General features: G+C 39.2%; 1 protein-coding gene across 1 annotated transcript; it reads right to left on the bottom strand.

Annotated features, from left to right (window-relative positions):
* Nucleotides 1-3: 3 nt before the first annotated feature.
* MARCHF7 (membrane associated ring-CH-type finger 7) lies at nucleotides 4-24672 on the bottom strand. Its single transcript, XM_014890645.2, is given in 11 exon segments — nucleotides 4-807; nucleotides 810-918; nucleotides 4559-4672; nucleotides 6032-6141; nucleotides 7386-7555; nucleotides 7817-8930; nucleotides 10518-10685; nucleotides 12293-12464; nucleotides 14575-14733; nucleotides 18810-18960; nucleotides 24565-24672. Coding segments are annotated over 10 exon segments (2310 nt in total). The 5' UTR covers nucleotides 18951-18960; nucleotides 24565-24672; the 3' UTR covers nucleotides 4-754.
* Nucleotides 24673-25822: the final 1150 nt, after the last annotated feature.

The following is a 25822-nucleotide window of genomic DNA, read 5'->3' as shown; positions in this document are numbered from 1 at the left end:
AGATGCATACCTCTTTTGTCTTTATTTATAAAGAAGTGACAACACTAGAAAACACATTGATAACCAGTGCTTTGAACAGTGAAGGTGGGATCTAAAAAAAGTCTGATTAAACTAAACAACTATAGGTCTTTGTCAAGTTGCATATCTGCTAGGAATGCTGAAATGCAAGAGTTTACACCAGCAATATTCCATAACGGAACAGCCACATGATATCAAATATAATCTCAGATATCCAAACTGGTACATAAAAAAGCCGTCACCAAGTATTAAAAGACCACAGCAAGTTCTTATTGCTTTTTGAGTTAAATAATAACCTTCAAATAAGCCAAAACCCAAACAATCTCTACAGTATCTTGCTTATCTTATCCTCCCGTTCATTCATTAACAATGGAAGCAATCAGTTATATGATGTGGCAAAAGAGGCATTTAAGAACAGCCAAACAAAACCTATTTAAGTACACGGGCATCCCCACCCTCCCCCAAAACCCACTATAACCACTTAGTGCCAGTACAGGAGCAAAACTCGGTAAGACAAAACCAGACCAGAAGTCTGACTACAGTAAGAAGGAAACCAAAAGGGAGATAGAGCTTCCTTAAATATTCAGAATCTGATGTCTTCCAAAACAAAGCACAACATCCTCAGAATTTAAAAAGGGAAGTTGCTTTCTATGTATCTAATCCTCACACATGCTGAGTAGTTCTCAAGTTCACTGAGCTCCACTGTGCAGCAGTTGATTTTGAATTCAACAATGCTTCAAAAACTACAGTAATATTCAATGAGCATTTTACTAAAGAGAGGAATAAAACAAATGCATGTTGACACTGTTCTTGCCAGTTCAGCATTTCTGCAGCAATTCTGTTTGTTTCTTGCAGTATGAAAGTTCTACCAGCATCAGTCTTCAGAATCATCTTCAGAAGCTGCTGGAACAATACAGTGTAATCAGAAGGCTTGACAAAAATGTGTGAAATTAAAGCACTTTAGGATAAGTAGAGGAAATAAAGGTGATTTTATAATACTAAACAGCAGACTGTAATGCCCACCCAAACCTTGTGTAATCAGATAGCTTAATTCTTAAATGCATCTCATGTTGGAAAAATATAGCATTTTCAAATCAAAACTCAACATAAAAAACAGTGTCCTCCTACTTTTCTTCCTCAAAATAAGAGGAAGAAATCTCAAGTACGCCAGAGATTCAACTTTTATGTAGTGCTTAGAGTAGCTAATTCCAGTAGTAGTCAGAGGAGGATATACTCAATCCATGACAGCAGCACCCAACATAAGGGAAAGAAATTACTCACTAGGTTAACAATTTGGATACTAAAATACCTAGAAAGATTCAGCACTCTAAACAAAATCTCTTAAATTTATATATATTTACACACACATATATGTTGCTTCATGCAACCTGGGGCTACTTGGAGCAGCTCCTCTCTCCACTCCTGTCCTTTCAGCATACAAAAGATGAACACAAAGCCCACATAAGCACAGGATTTTGTCGTTGCAAGGTGATTTAAAAGACAAATACACACTTGTCAACTATGATAGAAAGGTCAGTACACACACCTACATTAGATTTGTAAAATGCTAGCTTGTCTGTAACAGGAATTTAGTGTGTCCTCTTAAGCAAGGTCTGCAGGCAAGGAAGTATTTATACTGGAGTAACATTTTCCATCCCTGAACACAGAAAGAAAAAAGTCTGACTTCTTTGCTTCTTCAGTTCTTAGAAGAGAAATGTAACTGAAGTGTATCAATAATAAATCTAGAACTCAGTATTCCTCACCTGCAAGTTAAAGGCTGAATCAAATATAGATTGAATTAAGGAGTAAAATGTCACTCATTAATTTTTCCTCTAGTAAGGATGCACATAACTTAGGAATGACTTCAGAACTCAAGTCCACCTTTGACGGCTCTGAATGCAGAAATAATCATCTTGAACCAGAACTTCCTCCTTCTCACACACACACACAGACCCACACACCCATTCTTTACAGTATTCCAAATGCATCCTGCGTACTGAAAACCCATCTACAGTTGACAGACACTCACATGCAGATTAGGGGAAAAAAAAGAGTAGATCAAGTACCCTTCTACTGAGTATTCAACATGCCCAGAAATAGATCCAGGATATATTTGCCAGAAATTTAGACATATCAGCATATAGTTTTGAATTTAAACACACTAAAAAAAGCCATTATATGAAAAGTAGGCTAATCATTTGCCAAAACTGGCAACCTTTAGACTTCATTCACAAGGTCTGATGGGTCTGATCACGGAACCCACACAACCAAAAAGTGTGTATGGATGGAAAAAACAAAGGGGAGAGGAGGGCAAGAAAAAGAAAGGAAAGGAAAATGGCCATACAAGTGTCTAATTTAAATGCAGTAAAATTCAATTCTAAATGTTTCTTTCCTGCTAAGACTCATCTAAAAGTCAACAACCTGAAGGTCACCATTTATCCTGGAATTACGAATTACCAGAACTACAATAACCAAACTGTAATTAGTAAGGAATTTTGTTATTGATTGCAGATAACACTTCTGTGGTCTAAACAACTCTGTGCTGTTGGGAAATTAATCATGGAGAATTAAAACCAGTTCCCCCTCGGAATAATTTTACTGATGATGGAAAAAGCACTGCTAAGTAAGGTTTTCAGTAATGATGTTCAGTATTATGAACCTTGGCAAGGAGGATTGCACTCATTAGCTTTGAGTTGATCTAATGGGAGAGGAGGGAAAGAGGGGAAGCACCTACTTTCAATATCTTCCATATGTGCCTGAAGAGTTCTTGCAAGGTTAATAAACTAGAAACAAGGCAGAGAGAAAGTAGTTTAAAAGTTGCAAAGTTATCTGCAGAAATTTGCAACAAGTTAGCAAAGTTTTCTTCACTTTTTACATTCCAAAGATTCATGACAAATCTTGGTTATCCTAACCCATTTGCCCAACTTACAAAAAACAATACAAAATTTAATATAAATCCACACACATTAGACTTCAAATTGCTATTGAACAGTTACTTCAGCTGTAAAATGTTTGTGGTAGCAGCTTGTGACATCATCTTCATGTTCTACAGTCTGTAAAACACATCAATTTTGAAAGCAGCAAATAAACAAGTGTCAGTTTAATGAAAACCATCCTTAAAAACTGTAATGCAGAAAAGCTTAATCACAGTAAGGTCTTGCATTAGTTAAATCCATTTCATTTAATTCATGACTAATATGACAAAACAGAACCCTCTGACTGGATGTGGTTCATGAAAAATGCATAGAAACACTTAAAGTTTTTGTTTACAATTAAAATCTTAAGACCAGGATTACTATTAGGCAATGATGATGGTCTGATGTTAGAAGCACGGGGTAGCAAAACCCAAAGCCAGAATTCCTAGGAATAAAGTCTCAGCCAAGTGGTTTTCTTTTGTCACTACCAATCTGCATCATTGCTTCAGTTAAAAGTCCAGATACCAAGACACAGCAGATAAAATGAGTTTCCATAGCTTGATATCAAACACTAGCATTAGTGCTCTCACTGGTTTAAAATGCAGCGTCACAAACCAAAGTATGTAATGCCTCCTCCGATGGGAAACCAGTAAAAACATCTTCTGCAATACACTCCAGCTAATAACCTGTGCTGGATGCTGGCTACAATTAGATTATGTGTCTTTTATATCTCAACACCTGTAGCAGAGAGACTGGACCGTGGAATACAAGCCCTACATTACAGGCATACAGAAAAGAGGTGCACTGTTCTAATACATTAAGAGATTAGGTAGAGCACAGTCTCTTCCCCAAAGGCCTAGTACCTGCTAGCAGTCAACCATTCCCATATGCATTGGGTAAGCTTAATACTGTCACTTCTTCGTTTGTAAGCAAAAAACCTAAAAATAACCAGCTTTTCAGGAGCTCAGTTGACTAAGAGCACTGATTAATTATCTAGTATCAAATAAACACGTAGAATACTGGATTTACGAGTGAATCACTGTGCAGAAAGAACTCTGTATCAGAAGATTGATCTTTTACTGGTTAAGGGTTCCTAAGCCAGGCCTTCCAAGTGACGAGAATGCAGTCAAATGCAACTAATAAGAGTCTGAACTAATGCCACAGAAACCATAGGCTGTTGCAGAATGTTAATATTCAAGTACACGTTAAGGTGTACTCTGGCAGACAAGCATTGCAAGTTCTAGACGGTTGCAATATAGACTTGCATAATGAGAAAAATTAAACTAATCAGGTAGTTCAGCATTCTTAACTACATGTTTGGCACAGAGAGAGGTTAACCTTCCACTTTTGCGTAAATTCACAATAATCATGACAACATGCATGCTAACTAATGAATTACCAACAACCTCGACAAAAAAGCATTCTCTAGCAGAGGACCTGCAATTATGTAGCACCTTCAGTTTCCAACCAAGGACGATGCACTGACAAGCACACCCCATTCTAGACCTACATTCGTATAAAAAGTGTGTTTCTTGCTATCTAGCTCCTAGGTCACTCGAGGTAACAATCTGCTTCCAAGTTCTCTGTACGAGCAATTCCTGGCAGAAAAATCACTGCATACTTACTCTGACACGTGTGCTGGCCTCATTTGCAGTTCCTAACATATCAGAAAAGCGCTGCTCGCATAAGTGTAACAACACTACAAGGTAGAGACCAGAGCTGATAAATTCATAGTCTGCCTTAAAAGAGATCAAAAGAAACACTCAATGTCAGTAATACATCTGCATATATGATTCAAGTAGAACAGCAATCAGATTTTAATGGAATCATTACAGATTTATCTCTAGGTTGCACCAAAAGAATTAGGAGAATGTAATACTAAAAAATTATTTGTACTTCTGGTCCTTCTCCCGTCCACCCCAAACTTAACATGTTATCCTTGAAGATAAATAGAGTCCTACAAATTAAATCTAAGTCAGCATGATTAGTTCAGAGGAAAGAACGTGCAAGTAAGAATATTATATCACTTGGGGAAATAAAACCAATATTGCTGGTTTCTTCTCCGTGGTCCCAAGGCTTTACAGAAAGCCAAAATAAAGGAATATATTTTAAGAATGTTACGGTAATTCCTTTACTTGCTAAGATAAGAGAAAAACTTTAAAAATGCTACTGCTGAACAGATAATTCAGTCAATTCTTTAGGAAAAAAATTCAAAGTTCTAATTTCTCTTGAAGTGCAGTGACAGCAACCAAGAAGCAGTAGTACTAAAACAAGATGATGGCACTCTTGAGAAAGACTTTTCAGAGACTGCCCCAGTTGATAGTAATTAAGAGTACTAGGGTAAGAACTTACTTTAAATAATAAAAAAATTAGAGGCCGGTATTTTGCCCCAAAATGGATGTCACTTGCTATTTTCTTTAAACATCTGAGGCAGGCTAGTATCATTACTCTTTGTATATCATCAGAATACATTCCCAGAGAACAGGGAAAAAACCTCTGGATCAAGTTATTTAAAAACACCAGCTTTGTGTTATTTACTCACTTTTAAATACTACACAATCCAGTAGTTCTAAGATAATCCATTTAAATAACAAGAGTAATACCAATGTGCCTTTGATTATTTTTAAGCTAAGAAATTGTTTGAAGGAGCAGTTAGAAACTGCTAGAAGAGAGGTTAGTTTCTACCACTCTAAAAGAAGTTTATAATTGTATGCTTAAAACAACTGCTAAACTGTGTTCAAAAACAGCTAAAAGCGATGATAACTCCTGATTTAATGTGAAATTCAATCTAATCACGCCAGAATTCAAACTGCACCTATGTGACAATGTGCAATCCAGAGACACTGGATTACAAAGCTAGACGACAGATATGCAAGTAAGAGAAGAGATAAGTTTGATAAACTTACTCCAAACTCAGCTCTAGGAAGCGTAGCAGGAAGGTAGTGGTAGTTGCAGTATTGAGGAGAAAAATCTGTTGCACATTAACATTACTTTTTATGTAAAACAGTCCTTCTGAAATGGAGATGCATTTGGCTTCTCTAAAGACTGCCCTCCCAGCACTAAAGCAACACTTATCAAATTAGGTAAAATATACTAACTTGTTCATTTGCATGTGCCCTATAGAGTTCATGAATGTCAAAGTCTTCCAGATTAAGATGCAACTTCTCCTTGCACAATTCACAAGTCGTCACTGCTTCCAAAGAAGAACCTGATGAGGAAGCGGGCAAGGGGAAAACTTAGTGTCAAGTTTCAACAATCTATAACATATGACATGCTCATAATAAACATTAAAAATTCTACGTAATTTTTTAGCTTTTCTTTTCAGAGCAACGTTAGAAGAAAAGAAAGCCTCTAATAGGAATGTAGTAACATCTCCTACTGTGAGAATTTAAACTCCGTAGAATGTTTATTCTCTATCCAGCTGCACCTATTTTGCCTCACATTCACTCTGGACGTAATACACCTCTTCCTGCAAGTCTAGCATAAAATCGCTTCTTGGGCTTTCTGAATTTTACTGTGTAACCCAAATAGACACAAAGGTATGAATAGGTAGACCAGAATAAAGTTATTGTTAAGTAACATTTTGTCTTACGTACCAGTTTTAAAACAAACTCCTCCATAAGCAAAAACATTAATAAAGTAAGTTGACAAAGTTGATAGTGGACTTATGTCTTCATATATAGTTAAATAATTCAAATTAATTTATTCTGCAAGCTAAGACTTCTAAAGCATCCCTACTCTGATGTGTATCCTCTGGTGCAGAGCAAAAAAGACAGATACTAGTACCTTCCCTTGGTACAAAGTATTTCACGTCTTCTATCAAGCCACCTACTTTTAAGTCTTAAGAATACTGCAGATTACAGTTACAAACCAGTCAATCAATCTGTTACAAAAATATTTCTACAGCATGCACAATCTGAAGCGTTTCTTAAAGAATTATAGACGCACTTTGAAGTAATTTTTGAACAAGCAATTTTAAAGTGTCTTACAACAGGAGTTAGTATCTCTAAAAAAAAAAAAACATATTCAAGTCTAGTTATAATTCAAACTCATTTCTGGATTTTCAAATTCCTATCACTGCTAACAGTTAGCTCAGCTATAGAAGCCTTAAAAAAAAGCACTACCATTTCAATAAGGAAGGGTGGGGAACAAATGCCACCCAAAGTGGTACCACTGAGATGGTGCTACCTACCACCAATTCTGAAGCTACACTTCTGCAATGTTATCTTCTGTCTAACATCTCAATAGACAACCCCAAAAAATGTAGTTCTCTAAACAAGAAATGCAGTTCTTGGAACTACTCACATGAGAAGCTGCAGAGACACAAAAAGCCTGCAAGTGCCATACCACTGTTTGTCCCCACTGCTTGCTTTTCAACTAAATACCTCAGCAAGTACAATTTTTCTGATAAACCTCCCTGTATAACTGGAAGCCTACCCTGGTCTAGTTTACCTGAATTTATCTTCGACTGTAGCCATTTTTTCATGCACTCCTGGTGAACATACTGCAGACTCCCAGTGCATTTGCATGGCTCTATTAAAAGGTTGTCAGAACTTGCAGAGGACATCTGACAGATTCTGCATAAGTCACCCTCTTCATCTTCAGAATCTTCTAAAAGCAGGCTGAATAGAATGGAATACCAACAAATACTGTGACATTTCACGCAGGACTTTTTATAATGAAAGTTCCACTTATCAAACTGTTCTCAAATCTATGAGAATTAAAATGAGTTTCTTTAAAGACAAAAGTGAGAATACGGGTGACAAGGGACTGAGTTGCCACCTCCTCTAAAGGAAAGTATTCTTTCAAAATCAAGATTGCAGAAAGCCCTCTCAGGTAAAAATAGGTACATTTTACTCTTGTAAAAGAACATACTAACTTACCTTTCTTTAATTTTCTGGAGTCTTTCCGGATCTCTTGAAGGCGGTATTTTAGACTTGCCACTTTCTTGTCCATCAGACTGATTCCAGCCAGAAGGAATAATATCTACAGTTATCATAAGATTGTCAGACAGACTGCTTCCTAATGTTGGAGGTACTGCAAAGCGAAAGAGAGAACCAGGCAGAATTCCTGAGCTTCTCCCACTGGGGGCTGAATCTGGTGGGGAGGCAGTAGCTGTAGAAATAACAGATACTGCAGGTGTTGGTCTGCTAACAGAAGCCCGACGAGGGCTATCTGATGCTTCAAGAGAGGTCTCCTCACTTGACTCTCTCCTTCTAAAGACATGTTGTGATCTAGCAGTTGTATCAGAGGTAGAGATCCTTGTGGATTCATCTCTTCCTTCTCTTCTTCTTCTGGAGAAGAGAGGTGTACATCTGTTCCTCAAAGAAGACGACAACCAGGATCCTGTGCTCCTATTTTCAGTGTCTGGTCTGTAACTTTCCCCATCAGAATCAGAGCTGCGATTTTGTGAAACTCCTGATAAACCCCATCTTCGTCCAAGAAAACTAAACCCCTGAGAAGCTTCGGATGACTGAAGTCCTGGAACTTCAGGAGTTAGAGCTCCATTACTACTTGACAGAGTAGTAGCTTGAACTCTTGGGACCACCGTTGACTCTTCAGAACCTAACGATCTTGTATGCAATGGGTCTTGGCTAGACCTTCGAGAGAAAAATGTAGAAGACATACTAGATGCTAAACGAGACAGCAGCTGTCTGGTTGTGCGCCTCCCTTCACTGTCAGCTGCCGACTCATTCAGTGACCTCTGAGAAGATAAAACCCTTTCAGAACCACTTGAGGAAGGGGTTTCATCTCTAATGGCAGTAAGAGAAAATGCTGGCTGCACACTCCTCTGGGGAGATTCCAATTCATTTCTCCTTTGTCTTGAAGGATAGCTGGATCTTGAAGAGCTCATGTTAGAGTCTCTGCTGAAAAAAGACGGCTGATGATCAGAAGGCAACTGGCGGTTCATAGGTACATTCAGCCTCAAAGTGCTTAATGAGTTCTCTTTTGGTCTTGCTCCCTCTGCATATGAAGACGCAGGCCTATCTTGATGATCTGTTGCAGAAAAGCAGAGGAAAATACTATGACAAGATATGCTCAAACATATCAGGAAACATTCAAGGTCAGATTCAACAGGGCTCCAGGCAATCCTAGCTGAAGATGTCCTTGTTCACTGCAGGGGGATTGGACTAGAGGACCTTAAAGGTCCCCTCCAACCCAAACCATTTTATCATTTTTACAAGCATATCTTCTGTAACTGCTGAGTATGTCAACACATTGACAAGAACTCCACTGTAAATGAACTGTAGCTCACATGAAACAGCTGAGGTGGCTAGTCTCCATCCTCAAACGGCTGCACTAGGGGGCTGTGGGTGGGAAAAAGGGGAAGGAGGAACAAGCATGGATAGATGAAGGCAGGAAACAGAAGCTCTCTATGTATTCTCAATTTTAAAACCTTCATCTTTGTAGTTTTGGTGACTCTTTTTTAATGGGTTCTGCATTGCAATCACCATTTACTTCTGAAGATGAGCTATATTTATCTGGCAGATTCCAGCTAACAAACCAACCATCTACCATATGCTTTTTACTACACATCAGGGAACACAGTTGGGAATTATTTTTATAGCACTCAATAACAGTACTACTGCTAGAAATGCAGCATAGACAGTACAAAGCAAGGTTGCTCACCAATCCACTTCTCCCATTAGGCTCGACCAGGTAGAGTAGTCGACCTGCCCCCTTACTAAAAAGTGCTTAGAGTATGATGACATTAAAATATATTCTTCTGTCGAGGCAAGACTACAGGACAAATTCTGAAATAAGTAGTTTTTATATTTTCTGATTATCTTACATACGTGGCATTTTTTTTAACTTCAGCATTACAAAATACCACTAATGCATCTGCAAAAGGCTGCAGATCAAGACTAATGGTGAGCTTCCCTTGAGACAGCTCTAGAAGGTCACAGCACTCCGAATAGGAAGAGAAAATTACAGTGCAGAAGTCCTTACTAGTCCTAGCAGTTGCCATGAGACAAACCTCTCACTTCATGTTAAGTGTGTGTTTATTCATTTTTATTCTCAGTAGTCTAGCAGTTTTCCTTAATAACTGCTTGAGAACCCAAATAAAAAGAGATAATATGCACCTTTAAGGAAAAAAAACTTTCTTGGATCAAATCAACATTATTTCTCTTCCCATACCTAAATACAAAGAGATTTTAAGACAAACAAGAAAAGAGCTTTACTGACTAATCGGAGAGTTACACTGGTGACCACCAACACCACTTTCACATGACTGAATGCATCTACAAGCTAGACCATTTATATATCCTTTGATGATTTGGTCAACACATGGAAAGTGGCCAACTAACTTTATTTGAAAGGATACTTTAAAATATATCTTGTGTTTGTGTTTTGAATAAAATATTAAAAGACCAGGCTCAGAGAGTTTTGGATGCTCCATCCCTGAAGTGTTCAAGGCCATACTGAATGGCGCTTGGAACAACCTGGGATAGTGGAAGGTGTCCCTGCCCATGGCAGGGGGTGGAACAAACCAAATCATTCTGTCATCCTATGAGCATGTTAAGAGAAACTAAAAGTCATACAAATTGTAGGTTTACGAGCTTTCGGTTGCACAGAACATACATGCTGAAGGTGAAAAGTCATTGTTTCTGTAGCTGGGATCCACCAGGTTATTAACAGACAGTTCTGTTCTTCTTTCTAACCGTGTTCGCTCTCTCACCAGATCCGTTCCAAGGGAGCCAAGCATTACTGATGAAGATCTAGGAATCCTACTGCATCTCCATGACGACTCTAGAAAGAAAAAGTAAATAAATCCTGGTTTTTGTCATCGTCTAAAAATCCATTAAAACTGGTACTTTTGACACAGACATTTCTGTTATTCCTATCAAGGGTTAAGCTTAAAATTGCCACTAGGCTGACCAAGGACCCAGCTGCCAACAGAAAGCTAAGTGCACTCTGCTGATGCTGGCACTTACTTCATCTTGCAGCAAGTTAGCTCTGAAAGCTAAATCAAACAAAAAATAATTCTTTCGTGAAGAGTCAGACCCTTCTGCCCTCTTACAGGGCAGAAGAGGAAGAGAAGTAGCATCTTGCTTCCTAATGGCAGCTAGTTTTTAAAAAGGTTTCACATTATAGCAAAACAGCAGAGACTCAGTAAATGCTGCCATTCTACTTGACACTACTTAAATGAAATTTCATTTCTCATAAAAACAGCTGATGAAGCTTAAATGCAGTTTATAAACAACTTTAAGAACAATGACTAACTCTGTCCTTGTTCATATTACAGAGCAAAACACTTCTGTGCAAAAAGGATCTTGATTTTTGTTAACAGACCCAACAACTGCAGAGCAAACTGTATATACATCAGCTGTGTACAAAACTCTTGTTCCAGAAGAGTCTTCTTCAATGGCTCTGACACATTCACCTTGATATCGCTTCACTGCTAATTTAGAAAACTAAATTTAAGCACTCATTGGTTGGCAGTGTGACGACTAACCAATGTAGAAATGGAAAGATACACAGTCCTACAACATAACGAGAAATGTTAATGGTTACTATTTCATTAGTAGAGTAAGAAAGTATCAATAATACTGAGGTTTGAGCAAGAATTTAATAATTTTTATTTGGATGGCTGTGCAATTCCATAAGGGGATATTAAAAAAACCATTAATCCATATTCACAAGGGTAATCTGAATTAATCTAATGATCTGTATCAAAATGGTTTAGAAATATTTTCAGTGTAAGGCTTTGACCATTACTTCTTGAGTTTTTCTGTCGGCATATTGCATAAATTCCATCTATCCAAGTTTCACGAACTTACAGCTTTAAAAAAAATCTCAGGTTTTCCGGAAAGAGCTCTTAGTGTAGAATATTTCTTTACCAGGACCTAGAGAATGAGTTCAGGCCCTGCTGAAAAAGGAACGCTTTTTTTCCCAGCCCCTAACAACATGCTCTAACCAGCCATGACGCTGTGCTTGAATATATTGCTAAGCACGGTAAAGACTTCCTTTCTGCTGTCCCTGGCACATGTTGATGTATCAACACCATTTGACTCATGAAATAAAAGCAGCTGCACTCATTCTTTTCTTGAAATCTTAAACAATTAAGCTGTGCTTGAGCCAGGCAGTTCAGCCTGACCACAAACGGAGTAGATACAGGTAATAATTCCGAAATTACATTAATACAATTGGATTTTCAAAAGACCACGTTAACAGCATACTCAGAACTTTGGATACTGCTACTGTTGTGAGCATACCCTTTAGATAGGCATAAATTTTTATTACTTAAGAAAGATGTAAGCATGATATCTGAAGCAAGTCATTTAAAACTTGGTAAAACCTGATCTTACTACTGAGACAATTTTGATGTAATGCAGCTCAAGTAATCAACCTCTCACCTGAAAAGGCAGTCAAGCCATTACTTCTCACAGAAGAGGTAGATGTACAAGATAGTTTAGGTCTCTTTGAATCACTATCTTGCTGCTGGCTATGCAGTCTTGAATATGCTCCCTGAGTTCTCTCAGACTCACCATAACACCCAGATGTGAAATGAGAGGAAGATGATGTAGACTGAAATAACATTAAAAAACAAATTACATGGTGTCTAAGATGCACTTACCCTGCACAAAAGTGTACATAATGTAAATCTCACAGAAAGTGTAAAGAATAACTTTAGATATAAAACCTTTTCTTTAAAAATAACATAGGAATTACGCTTGTGCTTTTGATTAGTATTTCCAAGTTTACTCAATACAGTCCTACCAACGAAAGTCAGTTTCTATAACATTCAACATTATATTTCCTTTACAGATAGATGTGGCTTACAACAAAAACTTGTTGTAAAAAGTGGGGAAAAACTGTATTCCTGGCCTGTAAGATGCTATAAACATAATTAAATATAGCTTTACAGATCCCCAAGGGAACATATTTTGCTGTCCAGAAGTGGCCAAAATTGAAGAGCTACATTATTTTATTTAACAGTTTGTCTAATACAACTTATTTTTTATCAACCTAAAATACAATTAACTAAGGAGTGAGCTTCAGGAAAACTGTTTGAAATAAGTATATTTTGATTACAGTAAACTTAAGTGCAACTGAAGGAGTTCAGAGTAAAGAACAGGTACAAAACAATTTTTGCAGTGTACAGCACTGAAATAAAACCATTTTCAGAAACTAGCACTACAGGACTTTAAAAAAAAGTTTGGAATAGCCTACAAAGCTGTACATCTGGTTATTTACAGTCAAGGCATTCGTTTTCTATTTTAAATACTTCAGGTTTATATTTTCATATAAAAAAGAAGTTGATCTCAATCAAAAAGCTGAATCAAGCTGTTTGTCTTCCCAGAAACTATCTACAACCAAGTTCCTTAAAATACCAACCAAATTAGAGTATGTTATATGTGTGTTTTAGTTCTGCTTAGTTACTTAGCTACTTAGTTATTAAGTTTTACTAAACTTAAGTTTCTACTAAATTTAAGCCACAACTTCTGACTCCTTCAAACTAAGAAATCTCTTAAGTATTTCCTTCATCCCATCATAAAAAAAACAGATAGGGAGACAAACTAACATCAGAAACCAAGTACAAAGCCAGGTTACTTTCCCTTTTACTACTTGATAATGTAGAATTTTCAGAATGTCTTCTGCAAGATTCACTTGCATTAGAATTTACTTTAAACTTAATGGAGGGTGAAAAAGGTTTTCACCTTGAACATTAATAGCAGTAATTTAACTAGATATGTAGACCACTTAGAACCACAGATTCCACTTGCATTTAAACTATATGTAGACATCTACCACGACTTCCCCCAAGGGCCAATACGTGCACACCAGTCCCTCCCTCCTCACCCCCCAGTATCTCAGCATCTTCACCTTCAAGTCACCTAACACCAACACCTGTTTAGCGATGCAAGCACTCTTACAAACCCAAACATCTTTCACTTTGAAAGTGAGAAGAACTTTTATTTCACTGTTGTCCCACCAAACCTGTACAGAGTTTTCTGCTTTCCTTATTTTAATATTTCTACTGTGCTTCAAATTGTTTTACTGTCACTCTAAAATGCATAAGCATGTCAAAAGCAAGCTAGTTTATTCTTGGAGTTACAAAGGCACATTCTAGAACCCAGTTAAACTATTAGGGCATGAGTCTTGAATCTCAGGTAACCATTATTACACAGTATGATGTAAGCAGCATGTAAGAACAATCAGACTATGAACTTGTCCTGGTTTAGGACAGAACTACACTTCAAAATTGAATTTCCTAAAGCAGATCTCCAAGCCCATGAACTTCGTGTTAACTCACAAAGCTAGTACTATCCAAAAAACAACCCCAGTGGAAATACCTGAGGGAACAAGTATAAATAATATCAACTTTGCCATCCACAGGACTATAACATGCCTGAGATTCTAATCACCCCCTCCTTTTTTCTTTTTAAATGGACTTTTACAGAGCTACTGACTTCAAATGTATTTCTTAACTTTTAGTAAAACTAATATACATCACTATTTTCACCCTCTGAATGCTCTATCTTCCAGCTTTTGCTCCATCTTGAATTAATAAGATTTACTTATCTAGAAATGTTACACAGAGACCCTGCTGGCAGCTTTTCAGATTGGGAAGACTAAAGTAAAACCTAGGGCTTTCAATATTTTTTTCAAAGTATCACACATTAACAGTTCTCACCAATCTGCTTCTGCTTCCCAAAAATCTTCCAGAATGAGGGTGATCAAGTGTCCCTGAGTAGTGAGTTGGAGACGACGCTGGAAGCTTCCAAGGAGTTTCACGGGTGTCCCTTTCTCCAATTCTCCAGTCTCTGCTGGAACTATTCAATACCCTGGATTCCTGAAGAACAACATGCTTATCATATGCACCTTATAACTCAAAATCTGTATCTGATCTGAATATTGAAAATACAGGGAAATGGAAGCAGTAACAAATGTGGAAACAGTTAATAAGAAACCTTGAGAGATAGCCAATAAATGAAACAGGCTTAGAGAGAACCACTGGCAAAAGGAAAGCTTTCTTGGTTGGCTTTTTTTAAAGTACTTTATAGCAGCTCCCCCATCTGTCCTCTGTTTTGACCTAGGACAATAAAAACTTGAAGTGTAAGGCTTTTGAGGCATTACTCTGACTTAGATACTGCAGCAACAGAGCAGAATTAAGGGTCTCGCTTTCAATGCAAAAAACACCACAGGTGTAGAAAGGGTCGCCTTTGACAACAAAAGCACCTCTTGGGCCACTAAAACAAGCTGAATTTCGATGAATAGATTATCACTGAAGAAAGAGACTGCCATTTAATTTGCTCCACAGAATAATCATGGAGATTAGCAAAATTATAGAGATATGCGACCATTTTATTAACACTAAGCAGTATTCTTAAGTGATTATTTGTCCATTCTCCTTCTATGAACTATTAGTACTACAAACACAGTAGTTGCTGTCATCATTTCCTAAAAGTAACAACAAAGCATTCAAAACCAAACCAAAACAACATAAAAACCTCAACTTGTTTTCTTCCTTCAATTCACCTTAAGACTATTTAACATCCCTTGTCAGAACTTAACAAAGCCCTACATAAGGTATTCTGGTTATGGTGTCTATTTTCAGTAGTTGAAAAACGTGATCAGGAAAACATTCAAAACGATTTTATAAACTACACTTCACCCTATGCCTCCACTGAAAAAAACCTCAAACTTTTAATTCATTTGTCATAAAATGTTTATTACTATGTTGTATCATAAAGGATAGGATTTTTTTTCTCATGCCACTAGCTCAATTTTTGTATTTTAAAGTTACCCAGCAACAACACTATATCCCATATATCTGATTAGTTGACAATTAACCTCTTTGTTATGCCTCCTCAGATAAGCAGGGGCTGGTACCCAGATCAATCTCAACAGTACATGATGTACAAGAATTCCATACCTGTATGAAGAAAAAAAAAAAATGCAACAAACCCACCCAATAGAAACCTTTCTAATTTGTTAGCCCTAATCAAAACCAAATACAAATTAGACTGATCTGTCCCAGAAGTTTTTGAGTTAACCTATAATCAAGTGCTCTCTCTATAGAAATTCTGTATTAGAAATCCAAGTCCTCTTTATACCTGAAGAACTACCGCTAGTCAAAGTTCTTCTTCTGAAAGACAAAATTTTAATTATTTCTAACTGAATTAGATCTTAAATACTTTAAGGTAGGTTTCTGAATGGACTAACAAAGTGAAAACACCTGTCCTTTGTATTCCTATCCGACTGGACTTAAACCTTCTTGATCCAGTCTCTGTAATCTTAACCCGCAAGCAATAATGCAGTTTGCTCCTACCACCTCTGCAAGTACCAAAGCTTAGTCAAGAAAGGAAGCTTCCCTATGGTTTTATCACTAAGCACCAGTCTTGAGTAAAGAGCTCTCAGATTACCTTCTACAAACTGGGAGTGGAAAAAAGGGATACAATACAGTCTACTATACAAATATTTTCCCTTCTGTTTTAACTGGCAAGTGTTATGAGATCATTCCTCAGCTCAGAATCACTTTGCTCAACAGGAAGTAGTCAAAAGAATAAACAGTGCAGTGAACACATTGCAGTTAATGTAATAAATGAAATCATGGAAGTTGCATTGTGTCAAAATCTTTTAACAGATTTTAAGACATCCAACATCCTCTAACACACCGAAGTTTACAGCACCAGTTCAGCTGAAGACTCCTCTGATCAATGGCTTACAGTATACATACACCATGTGTGGACCATCTCCATTAATCTCTACAGAGTAAGACTTTCGGTTTGTTTTTGCTGACCAGCCAGTGAAAAACATGTAGGACTCCAAAATACAAAAATGACTGACAACTGCTCCCTTTTGTATATTCTCTATAGCCTATATAACGACAAGCACATGCAGGCTAGAGATAACAAAAATGTAACGCACATACATTCAATTGTGTTAAAAATAATGTTCTATTACTTGTAAAACTGTTCCTCAAAACAGCGTTACATAGTACAACATCCTAGATAGCTTGCCAGCAGGGACCAAACTCCTAACCTTTTTTGGTTTGTTTTTAATATGAACATTTAATCACAGAGTTAAATTTCTGCAGTTTCAAAGATCAAAATGGGCTTGCATTTCGGGACCCAAAAATGAGGTGAGAGTTGCTGATAGGAGCAGAAAAAAAGTACTAAGATAATTGAGCCAAACTGCTATCTGTTGCTTCCAAGTGTCAAAAATAATTTTTACAGTAGTTTAATCTCTGCTTACCATAATACTCTCCCAAATTGCAAGTACCTGCACAGCATGAATACATCCTCTTGAGCATAGCTCCCCTTCCCCACAAAAGTAGTTTGGTTAGTGTAAAATGCTGCTTGTGAAACAGCAAAAGGCCTTTTTTTTCAGTCCCATGCAGTGCACGCAAAGCCCAGCTGTACTAACATACTGACATGACAGCCTGTGTTGGTTTTGCAGAGCCTGGTTTTTGGTAGGTAGCTGGGGGGCCACAGAGGTGGCTTCTGTGATTAGCTGCTGGAAGCTTCCACCATGTTTGGCAGAGCCAATCTATGATGGCTGTGAAGATGGACGTGCCGCTGGTCAAGGCTGGCCAATTAGAGATGGTGGCAACACCTCTGTGATAACAGATTTCAGAAGAAATTAAAACACAAATAGGGATGCAGTTTTAATTCCAGCTACAATAGAGTAGGAAGTGAGAACATGAGAGAGAAAACAACACAGGGACACCAAGGTCAGTACAGAAGGAGGGGGAGGAGGTGCTCCAGGGCCAAGATTCCTCTGCAGGCCGTGGTGATGACCAAGGTGAAGCAGCTGTGCCCCTGCAGCCCATGGGGATGCATGGGGGATGCAGAGAGCCACCCACAGCCCAGGGGGGAGATGCTCACACTGAAGGAGGTAAATTCCTGGAGGAGGCTGTGATCCAGTGGGAGACCCAGTGGAGAGAGAGGACCCCTGCTCCCAGACTGGAGCAGCCTTTCCTTGGAGGAGTTCACCCTGTGGAAGAGTGACCCACACCGCAGCAGTTTTGGGAGGACTGCTGCTCGTGAGAGTGAACCCACGTTGCAGAAGTTCACAGAGAACTGTGAGGGACCCCACAGCCTCACAGGGGAAGGACTCCAGACCCTGAGCCAAGCGGAAGAAAATCTCGGGTGACAAACTGACCAAAACCCCCACCCTCTCTCCCTGCACTGTCAGTGGGAAAGGAGGCAGGAGTTGGGAGAAGAAAGTGTTTTTCAGGGCTTATTTTACTTCTCATTATCCTCCTCTGATTTTGTTAGTAATAAATTCACTTTGCATCTTTATGTTAAGCCTGTTTTGCCCTTGGAGTGTTTTCTCCCAGTCCTTAACTCATGAAGCCTTCATTAAGTTTTCCCTCCTCTGCACAGCTGCGGCAGGGGAGGGTAAGTGAGCGACTGTTGTGGGTGCCTGGCATTTGGCCAGCATAAAAACCAGGACAGAGTCTAGAGCTCCCCCTCTTACCTTTTGAAAACATAAACAAGGAAGATGCTGCAGAACTGTACAGCCTTGTTAACTGACAGCACAGACCTGTACTTTTTGTATCACCAACACATCAAATGTAATGCTCTATACACATCAAAGTACAAACGAAACCTTTACCTCTCCCTCAACAGAAAACTCCATCTACCCAGGTTTAAGATGGCAGTGACTCATAAGAAAACAGATCCATACTATCAGAATGTCCTCTCATTCATTAAAGAGCTGATTTCTAAAGGTGCAGCTACAAACAAGAGCAGGTAAAACCAGAAAATCTAGAACTACCAGTTCACTGATTACTGTCATTGGCCTGGTTAGTGAATTCTTGGCAGTTCAGAAATTTTGTTCGTTTGAATTTTGGAGCTTTTCTTGGTAAAAAAGACACTTTTACAATTACTATACTTTATAAGAAGAATAAAAATACATTACCTGGTATCCAGATTCTAATCTCCATGAAGATTCTCTTGTACTATATGCACCAGATAAACTGTTTCCAGTTCTAGATCCTAGAGGAGAGCTGGAAGCCTGAAGAGATATCCTGCGAGGAATTCTTGAGGGTTTTGACTCCATTCTTTGTATCCTGTACAAGGACATACTGATCATTTTTTCTCACAGAAGCAAGGAACTCATGCAAAACAGGCACAGGTCATTACGGGTGTAACATAAATATGATTCACACATACAAATATTTACTCAGTGCTTTGGTCTGACTATGCATCAGCAAAATGAGGAAACAAGTTGTTATCCTAGTTTTTGCAACCTTTTCTTTACACCTCCCATCCCTCTTTAGAAAACTACAGTCCCTTTTATAATTTGTTATGATATATTCTTGCAATTATAAATATAAGAGGTACTCCCTTAAGAACACAGTACTCATATGAATGCAAAATGAGTCAGGAACTGATTACTCAGATTTCTTAAATTCAAAAATTATGCTTTTGCTAATGAACTGCATCTCAACACTTGCAGAAATTATATTCAGACTTACTCCTCAGGGTTGAAATTGTGAAACTTTACCCTCCTGTGAAAAAACACATCTGCAGTCTGTCTGCCTTTGACTCCTCCAAAGACAACTCCCATGGAAGCCAACATATGCAAAGGAGCACAGGTTACCTCACAAGTGTATTCATAAATTTACTTCTCACATGCTGAGTGTTTATCTGCCTTTTGCTATTTCTAGACATTTCAAAAGAAATGTTGGTGCCTTTTCCACATGAGAAGTGTTCCTATACTGTCCTATGATTCTTATCCCTGTCCTTGAAATAGTATCTGATTAAACGTTTTCCTCAAACTCCAGACAGCAAGATTCTTCCTCCTTAGGATAGTACAGACAGAAGTAGACCATAAACGGTAGCTCTTAAAAAAAAATTAAGCAAACTGCAGTATCCTCGGTGGTGCAGTACATGAAGAGTAGCATGACACGTTACAACTCAAACAGATGGCTGAGAATCCCAATGATACAGTGCGATTTGCCGAAAGTGGTACAGTCTATTTAACCGCTTCTAAATCTGGCCTAACCTTCTGCAAATAGGAGTAAACTATATTGATTTAAAAAACCCCTATCCATCAACAAAGCATATATTTTCCACAATTCAGTCATGTTCATCAGTATCACATTCTGCAAAAAGCTGCTACATCAATCCTGAAACACTTCACATCTGGCAGCAGTTTCAAGGCAAGTCCATATACTGAGGACTTTTAATCTTTGCTCAAGTCATGCCGAATTAAATATTCTACCTGGTAAAAGCCAATTAGTTATTACAGAACTCCACTGACCTAACAGCTGGGACAGTTGAGTTTAGTTTCCTTAACCACTGTTCTCATTCATGTTCAGTTGTTAGCTAGCTTTACAACAGCAGCCAAAACACAAAGCAGCAAAAATGCTTAATCTTATAAGTAGGACTCTAAAATATATCAAGTTTAAGTGACTGTTTACCTTTGTGTACAAAAAGAACTACTGGCTTGTATTACAGAGGACACCTGCTTCTAGATCACACTTCCAACACTAGTAACCCATTCATGTTTCCCAGAGCCATCACCAGGTAAACAAGACCTGGTTGGGAATCTGAAATGCTCACTTGCCCAACTTTGCATTAATATTGATTTAATTTCCCAGATCACATTTAAAACCTTAGGTAAATATTCAGCAATTTATGCAGTTCTCAGGTTGTAAGTACATCTGTATCAATAAGAATGTTCTAAGCAGCAGACCAGAGTTCAAAAGAACAGTTAATTGTGAAAGTTTCAAAGAAATTGAGGGTACGCCTTATTATCTAAACTACATCACTTCAAGTGGATCAGTAGTTCAATAAAACGTAACAAACATATTTATTCCTAAATTGTAACGATGGTTAATTTAACCTTCAGAGTAACCTGCCATAATGTGCTCTACAAGTTTAATACTTGTATGAAGCTGCAATGAGTGTAAAAAAGTAACTATCTAAGTTGCAAACTGTGAAGCTATAATAATATCAGAATAATACAAACTAGAGTGGAGGCTGGACAGCACAGCTGTATGTCTTGATGACATCTGCTGCTCTAAGCACTGTTTGTCTATGTTTTCCCCTCACATAAAACACAAAGAACAAGCACACAGAACAATGGATCCAATTCTGTACTATTAAGTACTCGACAAAGACTGCCTGGCATTATCTCCTCTATTATGGGTCGTTCTGTTTCTGAATCACTTTGTTTCAGATACGTGTGGAACTAGATGAATTAAATGGCATAGATGAAAGTCAGACACGGATATACATAGAAAATGCAAAAGTTCAAGAGGGATGGAAGTTCCTACTAATAGGAATTAATGTCCAGATGAATCAACAGAGGAGATGGAAGCGTTACACAACTTCAAAGACTAAATTATAAATCATCTAATACTAATAAAATTGCTTATGCACCATCCACAGAACATTAAAAAATAAGAGCATTCACACAGAACAGGACAGGGTGGGAGACTGGACATCAGAGACAACTACCTGCAGAAGATGAAGAGTCCAAAATTAGCAATTTGCTTCTACAGGTACATATAAATAGGCACAAGACTAATTTGCTCCTTCAGTGGTAGCCCCAAGAGATCAGGCAATGTTACCCATCAACCTAATCTTGTAAATTAGCACAGGTTGTGGGATAATACTATCTATAGAATATTTTCTTACTACAAGCAAAGAAATCTTGCAGAAACCATACCCAAAAAAAGATGTTAAAACCAAGTTAAGGTAGCACAATAGAAAAGGCAAAATTTAATGTGTCAGTTTATGTATACACACTATGATTAATTTCCTGCATACAACCTTACATTTTTTCTGCAGTCTTTGCTTCAGCCAGCAAGTGAGAAGGATCTGCTATAAAGATCAGAGTCACATAAGAATAGGCATTTAACATCTGCCATGTCTGATGCAGAAGTGAAAAGATGCTGAATAAAACGGTTATGATCTAGGCAAAGAAATTCTGATCAAGGAAATTGGATTTTACCTTTACCTTTCAATAAAGATTTAGTGACATAAAGTATGCCATTAAGATGAATAATTTTTAAAAATCTGCCCAAGAGCTTTTCAATTTCTGGGCATCCATTGTAAAATTTACTTGCAATCCAACTAGCAGAAATCATAGAACAGTTTGACCCGGAATGGATTTTTAAAAGCCATCTAGTCCAACTGCCTTGCAAAGAGCAAGGACATCTTTTATGAGATCAGATGGCTCAGAGTCCCACCCCACCTGACCTTGCATGTTTCCAGGAACAGAGCATCCACCACCTCTCTGGGCAATCTGTGCCATGGTTCACTATGCTCATCATAAAAACTGCCTTCCTTAAATTTACTCCTTGTCCTACCACAACAGGCTCTACTAAATGTCTGCCCATATCTTTCTTATGCACCCTTTTTAAGTACTGAAAGGCTGCAATGAGCTTTCCCCAGAGGCTTATCTTCTCCAGGCCAAACAACTCAAATTAGTTCAGCCTTTCCTCATAGTCTTACCCAGACGGACAGAGATGAAGCTGAAGCCAATGGCGCCATAAAGTCCATTTACTAGATAGACAGAACTAGATCCTAGGCATTTCACCTCTGGTGATCAACACTAGTAAGAGGTCTTTTGGGTTTTGGAGCTTTTTCCCCAGAGTTCTCTGAAAATCATTTTAAGAACTGTACCTTGAAAGCCTGAGATGCAACTGCCTTCATGGCGGCTTGAATGCAAACAAAATACAGAGGGCTTATGCTGATCACGGCAACACAATGCCATGGTTATAAATAAGGTGGGCACGTTAAGTTATCACAGAGCACAGGACAGAGCCACACAATGGTCTCATTCTAAAAAACCAACCACATTATTAAAGCCACAACAATACTTGTCTATAAGGGTAATATTGTGCTTGTATACAATATGTCAGAATGAGAATGGTTCCCTTTTACAGTATCATCATCTTAAGGGTTTTCCTGAAGAAAAACACTCAAAACCTCAAGCATTTTGTTTACATACACAGGAATTTAACAAACCCCAAGTGGTAATTAACATGCTGTAGTGACTTCTTTAATGACAAAGTAAACACCTCCATTTACATAGAAGGTAGTGAGACCAAAAAATACTTAAAAGTACTTCTCTGAGGAAATAACAATCATAGTAACAGAAATTGGGTTGTAGTCTGAACTGATTAAAAGCCTGCTGTTGCCAAAAAAGAACATCTTACTTAAATATCACACCTGATGTGTCCTTCATTGAGAACCCTCAACACATTAACCAGTGAAAACACACTTCTGGTTTCTCCATTATTTTGACACTACTCACGTTCATACAATAGAGAAATGAGAATATGTAACGCAGGATGAGCAGCACTCTTCTTATCAAAGCAGTGTATTTCATCAGCTTTTGCCATGTTACGCTACTTAGCAATCAAAACCTCATGAAAAAAATCAGAAAACAACTCTAGAGACTCCTGAAATATGGGACAAATGCAATACCTGTCAAGACTTGGTCAGAAACCAAGTTCTGAAATAAAACTTTAAAGTCATACCTGAGAAACAGATGACCAACTTCAAAGAGGAGGCGGAGCTGCACAGACTATTTTGAGCACACAGATCAAATGTCCTGCCTTTCTTGATCTGTCATCCCTCCAACAGCATTATAAAAGATGAACTAGACCTAACAAAACCCATGGATAGAAATAACAAAGCCATAAAAGATCCAAGAGGTCTTTGAGGGAAAGCAATGCAATCGCAAAAGACAAAAATAGTCACTATCCTTAATTGTACATTTTTACACCCCTTCACAAAAAGAGAATCACAAAACACAGAGAGCAAATATTTCTCTTCCACCTTGACCCTCTCTGTCGATAAAAGAGGAGTAATTTCAGTTAATCACGTCTACGACTAAATAAAGCCTTTGCCAGCTTCCATGATTACTACCAGTTTTAAGTCATCTTGGACCGTCCATGAGAAGCTTCACTGCCTGCTCCTAAATTCATTCTTCCAACTTGGAACTATGCACTGACACTTTTACCTAAGACTCGAGCTCTCATGTCTACATGTTTTTGTGTACTTTAATATAAAACTATTCTTAAGATTTTCTCCCGAGTGTGCTCGCGTGTGTTCCTCGGGGCTTACTCACAATCACGCTTTTATGACAAACAAGACAGTACTCACGAGTGTTTCTCTCAAACTGTGCAATTCGTATTTTCTCAACCTTCAACGTAGTGAAAATCACAAATAGCTCACGAGCCTCTCAAGAGCCCCATGAGGAGCAAGAATATTTACAAATGTCGACGGCTGCCCGCTCTGCCAAGGCTGGTACCCTAAGGCTGTGCTGTTCCCGCAGCCAGCTGGGAGCTCCGCAGAGCCGCCGAGGGCACCGCGCCTCCCCCGCCAGGCCCCGGGGAGCGGCCCGCACGGCTCGGGCCCGGCCGGCGCCCGCACTCGACGCCGCTGCCCAGGCTAAATCCGGCCCCAACCGCCGGGCAGAGGCCGCGAGGAGGGCGGAGAGGAACAGGGGGCACCAGGCGTCCCACATCCTGGCTGCGAGCGCGGAGCCGAGCGGCCGTTGGGGGCGACGGGGGAGAGAAGGGCGGGTGGGCCAGTCCCAGCACGGCACAAAATGGTTCCCCTGGCCCTGGCGCGAGGCCGCCGAGGCGGGCGGAGCCCCGCAGCAGGCGCGGCCCGAAGCGCAGCGGCCGCCGCGGGCGGTCCGTACTCACCGTCAGGGCCGGGCCGCCGCGCGGGCCGGGCCGCGCCGCCCGCTCCTGCCGCTCCCGCAACACAATGGCGGCGGCGCCAGACCGCCCGGCTGCCTGGCGCGGCCACCCCCCGCTCTCGCGAGAGCTGGGAGCGCGGCGGGGGCGGAGCCCTGAGCGGGGCCTGAGGGCTGTGGGCGGGCGGGAGCTGAGGAGCCGCCCTGGGAGCGAGCGGAGTGTTTGTGCGCGGAGCAGCCGTGCTCTGAGACTGCCGGGTCGTCTTCCGCGTTCAGCTTCAAAACTGCAACACGGTTTTTGAGTTTTCTGTCTATGTCATATTCTCTTCCTTGCCTGAACTCTGTAAATTAATTCCTCTGCCTGTGGTGACCTGGCACAGCAGGCTGTCCCTCAAGGACACGGCGGAAACAAAGGAATAGAATTGCCATACATTTTAATTGCATTGAGGCCTCATTTCTGTACTCTTGAAAGTAACGGACATTGGCAGGCATTTTTACTTGAGGGGAAGATGTTGTATGATGTAGGAAGTCAGGAGATAAACTTCCCAAATTCTTAAAATGCCAAGTCTTCGCATAACCAGAGATTTTAGATTAGCAATACTAAACAAATTATGATTTCCAGTGTCTCTGTCCTCTATGGAACACGGCAGAGACTTCACACTGTGTTTCTGAGCCAGGCCCTGAAGAAGACAGTTTATGTTATTACTAAGGAGTCTAGGCTTGTGTCACAGCAGTCACGAGCCTCAGTCTTTTAATGATCCAGCGTCTATCTGCCATCCATCTGCAGCAGGGCTTCCCTGAATCCCGGTATCACAGGGAATGTCACGGATCACACTTTGCAAGTCAGATGAAGGGTTGTGCAACAGTAGCAGGATGGCTATTCTTTAAGGGAGGAAAAAAAAAAAAAGAAAATAAAGAAAAGAAAAAGAAAATTTAAGAAGGGAAGAAAACACAACCAGCCACCCTGTCACAAGGCTACAACACATACAAATTCAGTACGTTCATGCCTAATAGATCTGACAGATCTGGGACACATATAAAATCAACTAGGCTGGTTAGAAAGTAGGTGGCACCTAAATTGTAGACACTCCTATTGCTATGTGTAGCAATACCCTTGATTCTGTTTCCATTCATGCCTTTAAATAGGTTTGGATTGTATTGCATTTTATTCACTTCCTCCCACAGAGAAATAGTGGGCGAAGTACTATTTAATTGGAGACAAGGATGAAGAGCTGGGAAAAGCTGTAAAGAAAGAGAGGAACTTT

This window comes from Sturnus vulgaris, chromosome 7, assembly GCF_052056855.1.
Source record: "Sturnus vulgaris isolate bStuVul1 chromosome 7, bStuVul1.hap1, whole genome shotgun sequence".
NCBI classification, from domain to species: Eukaryota; Metazoa; Chordata; class Aves; order Passeriformes; family Sturnidae; genus Sturnus; species Sturnus vulgaris.
Note: the sequence above shows the minus strand (reverse complement) of the source record. Positions and strands in the feature narration are given on the sequence as shown.